Raw genomic sequence first — 11512 nt, forward strand, 5'->3', positions numbered from 1 at the left:
ATCAATTAGCAAGTGGGACTAGGAAACCATTCATGGCCGACCAAGATTGGGCTACAAAAATAACGGTTCTTTATTTTTTTTAAGTAATAATGATGATATCGATTGTTACTGCTGCCCCACTTCCAATTCGTTCCTATTTTTTAAAAATAAACCGAAGACCCCATCTGTGTTTCCTTTTCTCTGATCGAACCTGTTCCTTTTCCTGATCGAGCAAAAGCAGGAACTAAAATCCCAATTTTAAATGCAACTTGGGCCGTGTAATTATCTTATATTGGGCCGAAATCATAATTGTTTTCTGTTGAGGTTAGTATTGTTGGGCCGTAATTGTTATTGGACCAAGACTTGTTCATTTGGTTGGACCAAAAATCAAGTTGTTTCCTGCTACATATGTGTTGAATGTCAGCGATGATGATGATAATTATGGAATATGATTATGGTTTATGATTATGGTCATGATTTATGATTATGATTTATAATTAGGATTATGATTATATTGATGATGATATGATGATATTATTACGATGAAACCGTGAGTAATTTTGATAATGAAACGATGATGATTATGATGATCAGGATTATGATGATGGTCATATGATTATGATATCACAACGAAGAAGATGATGAAAACGTGAAGGGATATTGATTGTTGTTCCTCTGGTCGATTTAGTTTGTGAAGGAAAACAAAAATGAAACAAATAGTTATATAGGTTATATGATTTAATTCGGGGTTAAAAATCAAAAACGAAAACAGTTCAATGGTTAAGGATGTTATCGGGTTAGCGGGAGGTCGCGGGTTCAAACCCGGACTTGTGCATTTTTTTAAGGGCTACTTCTTTAAGGTAGTTCACTTATTACTCATTATTATTATTATTATTATTATTATTATTATTATTATTATTATTATTATTATTATTATTATTATTATTATTATTATCATTTTTATTATTATTAATATCATTATTATTTTGATAAAAACCATATTATTATTATTATCAATATTACTATTAATATTATTATTATTACAATAAAAGTTAGTTATATAAAAATATACTTAATAAAACTATATTAATACTTTATAAATTTTTAAATAACATAAATATATTTAAGTTAATAATGAAACATATAATTTATTAATATAACAATTATATCACTAATAATAATACATATAAATTTGTAGAATTACATGTGTTAATATATATACTTGATATAGGTTCATGAATCAGAAGCCAACCTTGCATTGTTCAGTTCCGTCGTATGCGTATTTTTACTACAAAATATCGTATTGTGAGTTCATTTGATTCCCTTTTACTCTTTACATTTTTGGTACTGAGAATACATGCGTTGTTTTTATAACTGTTTTATTAAATGCTTTTGCAATCTATATTTTTGGACTGAGAATACATGAAATGGTTTTATAAATGTTTGACGAGATAGACACAAGCAAAACATTCCTCGAATGAAATATTATACAGACTAGAGGTTCTGTTGATTATTAAATCTGAATTAGTTGGATGTTATAATTGCCACTAATTGATGTGAATATTTCTCCCTGATTATTATAGCTTGGTAACCTAAGAATTAGAAAACGGGTATGGCCCCTAATTCACGCGAATCCTAAAGGTAGCTACCGGGTTTAACACCCCCACCCAGAATGTTCACTAGACGGAAGAGCTAGTGGGCGTGGTGTTTAGTACTTCGAGGTTTATATATTATTACAGACTGAAAGTTCTGTTTATTTTGGGGATATTATCGATGCGCATTATATGTTAAAGTCGGTTACCAAGCCAAGCAAAGAAAGCAAAGTGAATGTTATATATCGAGAGAATGATTTTTATACACAGAATATTTGTATGATATTATGTACACGAGATATGTGTACGGTTATGAAGCATTTTGAAAAATGATTTCGTACACGAGATATGTGTACTGTATTTAAAAGAAATCGCATGTACATTACAGGTGGGTATAGGATTCGGGCCTATTTGTACCATGCACATTTAAATCTTGTGGTCTATCAAAATGATGAATTTTATTGTTTATGATAAACCTATGAGCCCACCAACCTTTTGGTTGACACTTTTAAACATGTTTATTCTCAGGTATTAAAGAAATCTTCCGCTGTGCATTTGCTCATTTTAGAGATATTACATGGAGTCGTTCATGGCATATTTAGGTCAGTACCTCGCAATGGGACCAAATGTTGAAGACTTCGTCCAGGTGGATTAGGACGGGTCGCTTCATTAAACACCAGAAATGAAGGTGGACGATTCATTAAATATTAGTATTTCTAACATAATGCAAACCCCGGCAAATTATGCTACTCATTCAATTCGGCTAATATTCAATCAGATGGTGATGGTGATGGTGATGGTGATGGTGATGATGATGATGATGTTGGTGGTGGTGGTGGTGGTGGTGGTGAACCCGTGAATATAACATCATCGTCGAACTGACCGATGATTCCTCGGAGGGGCGGGAGAACTAGAAAATCTACACGTCGTGGAACAGGAAGTCATCTACTGCCCCATCATTAATTTAATTATTCCTTTTATTTTATATTGATTGTAATAGCTTAGTTACGTTTACTAATATTTTATTTTAATTTTATTTAATAAAATATTGTGTTTTGTTATTGCTTTACATATCGTGTTTTTTTGTTGTTTTAAGTTTATATACTTTACTAAAAATATGTTTTAAGAAATATATTTTGAAAAAATTAGGGTTAAAAGAAACCGGCGTTGGAAAAGACAATTTCTATGACATGAAATTTGACACATGAAAAAGTGCACTTTTTGACCGACTGGACACAAAATAGTAGAAACTGGCGTTAGCAACGCCAGTTCTAATAGACTTGTATTTTTTTTTTTTCAAATTTACTATTTCTGTAAATTGAATGCAAAAAAACTACTATTAAAAAAAATCTATTATATTGTGCTTTTCAGTTACTCTTTACATATCTTTTTATTTTATTTGTATTAAAATAAAAACTTTATTTTAATTTATTTATGTAAGTGAGTAATAGTTTGAAGAGTTGTAATCACTTGCATCCATAAATTTGCTTGAAAACAAAGGGACCAATGAGAACGCGCGAAAATCACATGTGATTGAAAAAAAAAAATTTGAAAATTTTTTTTTTATTGAAATTTTTTTTTTCAAAATTTTTTTTTCGAAATTTTTTTTTTCGACTTTTTTTTTAAAATCATATGTGATTATCATTGTCAATCACATGTGATTGTAAACCCAATCACATGTGATTATAAACCCAATTATATGTGATTATGCATGGCAAATCCAATCACATGTGATTGTACAATTCAATCACATGTGATTGTGCAGGTAAATCACATGTGATTGTAAAAAAAAAAAAATTTGAAAACAAATTTAAAAAAAAATTTCGAAAAAAAAAATTTAAAAGTTTTTTTTTTCGAAAAACAATTTTTGAATTTTTTTTTCGAAAAAAAATTTTTGAATTTTTTTTTTCAATCACATGTAATTTTCGCGACACATGTCGCGCTCTTATTGGTCCCTTGAATCTCAACTTAATTTATGGACTCAAATGAATATTGCTCATAGTTTGAAACATCTAAAAAGGAATTAATAAACAATAGAATTGGGACACAGAGGATAATAAGTTTTGATGCACCAAATATAAACAACCAACAAATAAGAACAGTTAGAATAATAAGTTATGATGTACGATTATAAACAACCAACAAATAAGAAGAGCCAATTTAACTTGTTTGCCATTCAATTTAACTTGTTTGCCATACAACAATATGATGTACCGATTATAAACAACCAACAAATAAGTTATGATGTCTCTATCAATTTATACTTGATGACCCATCTTCATCATCTTCTCTCCTCCGTTTGATTTTGTTATCTTGTTCAACTACACTTTCTAATTTTTTATGTTGCCTCCTTCTTTTGATCGTCCCTATTAGTCGTCATCAGAGCCGGATCTGAGGGTAGGCGGTAGGTGCGACCGCACTGGGCATCAAATAGAGAGGGGCATCAAGTGTCTAAAGCTGATGTGCAGACTTTTAGTGTGAAATACTAATTTTTTAATACATTAATGTATTTATATGATAACTTTAGGTTTAAATTGATGTTTTAAATAGTTAATTATTGAAGTTATTAAATGAAAAAGGAAAAAATAGTAGATGTGTGTGTTAATGGAATGGGAGTTGCAGGTTTGGTGTATGAGGATTGAGGAAGATGAGTACGTGGGGCCCGCTTATTTGCTTTTATTAAGTAGGGAGTAAATATTTACATCAGTATCTCTGGTTCACTCCTACTATTATATATTATGGTATGGTATACTTTAGACCTCACGTTCTATTATTTAACAAATTTACCCCTTAACTGGAAAAGTAATACACAGTAAAGGATAAAACTACATGAATTGTATTTTCTTTATGAAAACTACATGTATACATACATGTATATTACTCCGTAGTAAGTTTATGAAAGAAATTAATTCATCATTTACTATTATTAATAGATTATTAGTTATTATTGTTATTGTTATTTTATATCGTTGCGTTTATAAACATTTAATTTTTTAAACTTCAATATTACGGAGTATATATATATATATATAAAAGTCATATGTGGATACGTTTAGTCAAGGAGCTTTTTTAAGAGCTCAAAATATATACTATATCTTACTTATATTTGTTTTATCCGAGATTAAAGTTATAGACAAATTAAAAAGTTTTTTTGATAACTCCCAATTATTAGAAATAATGTACCCCGTTTAATTATAAGTATCGAGTTTTGATTTTTAAAAGTCTTTTTCAACTTCATCTATAAATATTTGTGTTTGCACTGTATAATATATAATGAAAATTATATGAATGAATTGTGTTTTGAATGCGTTTTCATCGGTATAACTTTGATCAAATATTATACTATGTATAACATAATCGAATATATTTAAAGTCAAAGTTGATAAAGAAAGATCTTAAAAAAAGTCAAAAATGACACTTATAACAGAACGAGTGAGTATTGCTTTTAGTTCAATCTTAATACGAGCATTTTTCTAATGTTTCGCACTGGGCATCAAATATGTCAGGACCGGCCCCGGTCGTCATTTCACATTTTTTACGGTATGCTTTTGTAGGTTAGGTCTTGAAAACACTACCTTCTTCGGTCAACTATTGGATTGGCCCCGACTGGGTTTCACTGCATGGTATTGATTTGTTGTTGTGGTTGTGGCATTGACTTTGAGAGACCGGTGCGATTTTGAGTGGTTTCTTAGTTTAGGATTAGTTTGTGGTTTGTAGTGGTAGTTATCGACGCTCTCATGCATTATAGACTAATTTAGATATTTCGTTGGTTTTCGGTCAGCGATTTAATGGTTTGAGCACCTTCAATTTGTTTGCTTCTTTTGTCACATAAGGACTACTTTGGTCGATTTTCTTTGATATGATCTTTTTTACGTTCTTCATCGGATCATCACACGTTCATCATCATCAATTGCAGTTATGTGAATTACTTTTTGATGGAGTTCTAAATTTGTGGAATATGAAGAAGCGAGTTCGGTTGCTTTTGTGTGCTGTATTGATGTCAAGTCTAGCATTAGTGCAATGCCGGTTAGAGTGCTCATGTTCAATTATAAGTATCAAATAATCGATGAATCTAACCACGCAGGCTTGCTCGAGTGGCCACCGAGTTGCTCAATTAAGCACAAAACACTCGTGTTCAATTCCTGGCTATGCCAAATTGTTCAAAAAGGAGTGTGACTAGAGGGTGCGCATAATGTGCAATTCACTCGGTATCAAGTCTCGCGCTCAGGGAATTGATTACCCGAAGTTTTACTTTCTATGATGGAGCCAATATGCTCGTTCATGGGAGGATTTCTTACTTATCTAAAAAAATAATCGAAAAATCTTTTCAAAAGGACCGGTTATAGTTTGTATCAATTTGTATATCAATTAAATCTTTAGATGGTTTATAATTTAATTTACGTTTTTTCAAAAAATAAATAGCAAAAACAAATAAGAAGGCATGTTAAGTAAATAAGTAAACAAGCAGGGGCACAATAGTAAAAATTCAAAAATGAATCCTCCCCTACATAAATATAAATAAACATCTTATTTATACATTGTAACGCAGAAATCAATCACATTCATTTCATTCCAACGATTAATCGATCCCCTTAATTTCTCTCACTAGAATCCACCTCAATTTCAGAGATAATCACACCCTAAACACACACAGATATTCTATTCTAATTCTAATTATAATTAATCAAAAGTATTATATTACTATCATACGTTAATTTAATTAATTTCATTGATATGGAAGAAGTAAAGGAAATAAAGAGATTTGCAGTTCTATTGTGCGCAGAGGACTCGGATTACGTGAAAATGAAATACGGGGGGTATTTTGGGGTTTTTATTAAAATGTTGGCTGAAGAAGGCGAAATTTGGGATGTTTTTCGTGTTTGTAAGGGTGAGTTTCCGACGGATGAGGAGATCAATGTTTACGATGGTTTTGTGATAACTGGTAGTTGTAATGATGCGCATGGTAACGATGCTTGGATTTGTAAACTTTTAATTTTGTTGAACAAATTGGATTCCTTGAATAAAAAAGTACTTGGCATTTGCTTCGGTCATCAGGTATTTACTGCTACTAGCATTTTTTATTGGTTACAACTGTCATTTTATATTTTTATCATACATTTTATTTGAATTTTAATTTAATTTTGAGGTACAAGTGTGCAAATTTATTTTAGGAGTAAAATACGGAGTAGGAAATAGGAAAATAGGAAAATAGGAAAATAGGAATAGGATTAGGAACGATACGATTTTTTTTTTTTTTTTTTTTTTTTTAAATGTAAGCAAATTCTAGGAACGATACGATTAGTCCTTGTAGTTAAGTTTTACTTAGTTTTGCCACTATCGTTTAGATGGAAAAAGAAATAAGGGGTTCAATGAGTTTGGAGCATAAATTAATGAGCTAAATTTACGTATGTTTAACACGAAATAAAATCACTTATATATTCATTAGTCTATTTTATGTGTTAAAATACGAAAATAGAAATTTTCAAGTGGAAAATTTAGAATACTAAATTTGACATTTTCAGTTTCGTTATTTTCTTAGGCCTTCAATATTAGGCCTAATCGGCTGTTGGTGATGGACCAAACTTTAGGGTGTAATATTTTATAATTATTAATTTTAATTGTAAAGCTAAAAGTTAGTCATGAATTTGGTCATGATTTGAAGGCTTTCGGTACACCGCAGTACATTACACAAACGTCATATTCTCATCATTTATACATGCCTATATTTAAGGTCTATTGTTATAATGCTTTTATATTGACGTGTATTTTTGTGCTATCTTTTTAGTAAGGACAGATGATTACAGATAAGGAAATTGGATTATGACAATATATTGACACACACGCAACGATCAACTTTATATGCAAATTATCAGCATAATCATATTACTCTGTTTTATAATTAATAAATAAAATAATGAGTAAATTTGTAGGTCATCAAATGGTCCTGTCACGTAACGTTAGTGCGAGTGTGCGACTATAGCAGACCTTTATTTATTTATCTTTAAAATAAGTGGTCTTCAAACACCTTATAACAAGTTGCCAGTTCTCGATTTTCACCACATATATTGTTGTTCTTGTATCCGAGTCCCTTTCATTTTTTATTTTTTAATACATAAATGATAAATGATAAAAATGTGAAGTTAGCGTAATGCATGTTTTCTATGCCTAATTTAATACTAAAAAATAATGCAAAAGTACTTAAACATATATATCGAGTTCATACTATTTAATATTAAACCATTAATACAACAACAATAATATACAATCCTATGTAGACAATTCTTTATTTATCCTAAATATTAAGACCAAGAATAAAAGAAAAGTCATTTGTTCACTAGCAGATAGAGAAAGCAAATAGAGAAAATCGTTTTTCATCCGTAATTAGAAGAAATCATCCGTCAATCTACTTGAGAATAGCGATATGATACTAATTCTAGAAGCATTCCGGCCAAAGCAAACCATTACAATACAAGCTGACCTAATAGTTAATAACTTAATATTATACGAGTAATATTCTAACAACTTTTAGATTTAAAAGTTTCTTGTACGTAACCACACATCTTTGGTGACTAGATAAAGAGTTAAAAATAGTTACTGAATAATAGAGTAATATAATATTAATATTGAATATTGAATATCGCATATAGCTGAGTAAATCTAGATGCCCTATTATTTTTACTTAAAGAGAAAAAGCTTCTCACCCATTATTTAAATATATTAATATTAATACTTAGTAGTTTGTTTGGATAAAAGATTCTTGGATTATTTATTTCCTCATAAAAAAAACGAAGTCCAGCCACATGACACATGGCTATGTCCACCACCATTGTCTAATTTGTTTCATTCTAGCTAATTGTTAAAGTGTAACTTGCATCACTTAAATAAGGACATCTTAACATATTAAGCTATATTATTTGATAACAATGCATATGATGCATATATACGCACTTTATATTTTGTAACGCGTTTTGGTTTCTAGTAATGTACTACGTATATATGTTAAATAATGTGCATCGACTAACGGGTGTGAAAACATTATTAGGTACTAGCACGCGCGCTTGGAGGAAAAGTTGCTCGGGCAACATCAGGATGGGATATAGGAATTCGAACCATCAATTTATCGACTTCGACAAACACGTTGGCTAACTTGAAATTGCCATCTCGGTTATCACTAATTGAATGTCATCGTGATGAGGTACATTTTACATTTTTATGAGCTATTATTCGACTAAAATATCTTCTTTCGTTACATAAATTGTTATAATTTACTGTTTTTATAACATGGTATGATAATAGGTTCGCGAACTTCCATCAAGGGTAGAAGTTTTGGCATCGTCAGATAAGACCAAAATTGAGATGTTTAGGTGCGGAAATCACATTATGGGTATTCAAGGTCACCCCGAATACACCAAAGATATTCTTATGCAACTTATCGATCGCCTTCTTCAACGTAGTTATATTGAGGTATTACACATTTATAAGATAAATATTATACTAAAAGCATATAGAGGCGAAGCGGATTTAAGCATGCAAAGTAGAGTAGTTGGGTAACGGCTAATAAATGAAGAAAATTTAAAGTATATTTGATGGTATAGAGATGATGATAAAAAAAAAAAAAATAAATAAATAAATAAATAAATAAAAAATTGTATTCGATTGGCCACTGAAAATTAAAGGCGACTTCAACCCATTTAACTCCTGTTTTTCATTCCAAAGTTTGCAAGACAAACCGTAGTGATAATACAAAGGCGAATGATTGGGTTGATCACGTCCCAGACCTTTCTAATGTGTTTGACACTTCAAGCGAAATTAATCATGTTGTTGGTGAGGGGTCTACTTTGAAGCTTAACAACAATAATCGACCTAAGTTTGGAGGTAAAAAACTTTCTTTTAAAGAAGAATTGGTCAATTTTGGGATTTTAATGCAAAATATGGCCGACGACGATACTCCACCCATCAAATCGAAGCAATGAGGATCGCCTCATGGAATACCCGCGGTCTCGGTAACATCTAAATAGGTCGAATGGCAGGCTCCTTACTCAATCGTTTTCAAATACAATTTCATTTTTTTTCCCGTTTCTCAGTGTTGTTCAAGTTCGAATTCACAACTGCATCACAGTTTAGTTTGAATTCTCTTTTTGCTTCGTCCTCTGTCTTTGTACATCGATAATGCTGGTTGAGGGTTGCTTCTGTTATCTTCAGTAAGTTTCAACGAGGTGGATGTAAACCAACTGACTTGGTCTGTTTCTCCCGACGGTACATATTCGGTATCGGATGCGGTTCGAATCCTTGTTCTATCTTACTTTGTCACTTCTCCCACGTGGCGTAAAGTCATCTGGGGTATTAATGTTCCCTCTAAAGTTATGTTATTTCATTGGCTCGCAATCCGCAACAATATTCCCGTTAAAGACGTCTTCATCAAGAGGATTATATTGCCCTCCTCTCATTGTATCTCAAGATTTGCCTCGGTGCACAAGCCCACGTTTGGGAACACAATCCTTTTTATTATGCTATTAATCTTGTAACGCACCTTAGTTTACTTGTTTCGTTTGTTATGACCGAGCAAAATCTCCGTCATTGTATCTTTTAAGAGGTTCTTCATTCTTTTAATGAAGACCTCTTCTTTCTTTCAATGCTATCAACTTTTTTCGCCCAAAAAAAAAAAAAAAATTCACTCACTCTACATATAGGACCCAAAAGTAGGTAGTTAAAAAAAATGACATGTTGATCTATATGTAAGTATATAATGGTAAATGGTTTATGGTTTATGGGGTCATCTCAACATTATATCAATCAAATTTGTTGAAGGACAAATGTGCATACGTAGACGTGTAGGGAGCTTAATTAAAGATAACCTAAAGCGTGCTACTTTAGATCATTCAATTTTGTTTTATATATATCAATTCACGTTCAGTGCCATGAAAATGGGGCCTATTTGTATAATTGTCAACCGTTTGATTAATATAGACAAATAAACATGTTAGGTATGTTCAATAAAATATGAAATTTAATTTGTTGGCAATTTTGGTCAATAGGAGTGGAATGCTGTTAAAGGGAGAGCTAGCATTGCTGAACGAGATCCAGACAGGGAAGCATGGAAAAAGCTATGCACTAGCTTTCTTAAGGGGAAGCTGTGATTAAAAAATTAAATTAAATCAATTATGTATTCTTAATGTCCATTTAAAAAAAATCCATTATGGAATGTAAATATTCATTAAAATCGTTTTTCATTTTCTCCTTTTCTTTTTATGATGAACAAATTATAAATACAATCTTGATTGCCAACAACGCAAATTTAAAAAATGACGCGCATTTAACCACAAATATCCACATGACATAATGATGCTTTGGTTTGATTTTATTTTGGTTCTGCTGTCGCTTTGATTCGAATCTGATATCCGTGTCTGTATATTATTAAAAAAGGTCTTTTTAATTGTTAATCCCTTCCTACACACTATGTGTAATCATTTCGTTGGTTGGTTGGTTAGTGAGGTGGTGAATATTGTAGAGACACAAACAATTGAACAAGCTAATTCGTCTATTTGTATGATGAGTTATAGCAAAGTGTTTAGAGGATATGAATATGATAATTATTATGAATATTGTTATGATCGGTATATATGATATGATATGATGATGATGATATGAAGATATAGGTATCAAGGTATATATATGGCTTGTTTATTGATATAACTCTGAAAACAATAAGTGTATGGATTAATTACACAAAGTGTGATTAATCCGAACTCACTGATTTATTAGTGTTCATACTATTCCCAGTCTCAATCAAGGTAATTCAGAGTGTTTGGAGAAAGTGTGTGCTTTCCAATGTGTTTTACTATGAGTATTTGGGAAAAACTTAGTTACTATGGAGACTTGGTACTTGTATAGTTATGTACACAAGTCTCTTACAAACTCACCATTACCTATTATCAAATCTC

The 11512-nt window shown here is 31.1% G+C and overlaps 1 protein-coding gene across 1 annotated transcript; it reads left to right on the forward strand.

Annotated features, from left to right (window-relative positions):
* Positions 1-6153: 6153 nt before the first annotated feature.
* Positions 6154-10848, forward strand: LOC139898108 (gamma-glutamyl peptidase 5-like). Its single transcript, XM_071880818.1, has 4 exons — positions 6154-6626; positions 8614-8766; positions 8868-9035; positions 10607-10848. The coding sequence occupies exons 1-4, from the start codon at positions 6306-6308 to the stop codon at positions 10706-10708; spliced, it is 744 nt and encodes a 247-aa protein (XP_071736919.1). The 5' UTR covers positions 6154-6305; the 3' UTR covers positions 10709-10848.
* The last annotated feature ends 664 nt before the right edge of the window (positions 10849-11512 follow it).

This window comes from Rutidosis leptorrhynchoides, chromosome 3, assembly GCF_046630445.1.
Source record: "Rutidosis leptorrhynchoides isolate AG116_Rl617_1_P2 chromosome 3, CSIRO_AGI_Rlap_v1, whole genome shotgun sequence".
In the NCBI taxonomy this organism is placed as follows: Eukaryota; Viridiplantae; Streptophyta; class Magnoliopsida; order Asterales; family Asteraceae; genus Rutidosis; species Rutidosis leptorrhynchoides.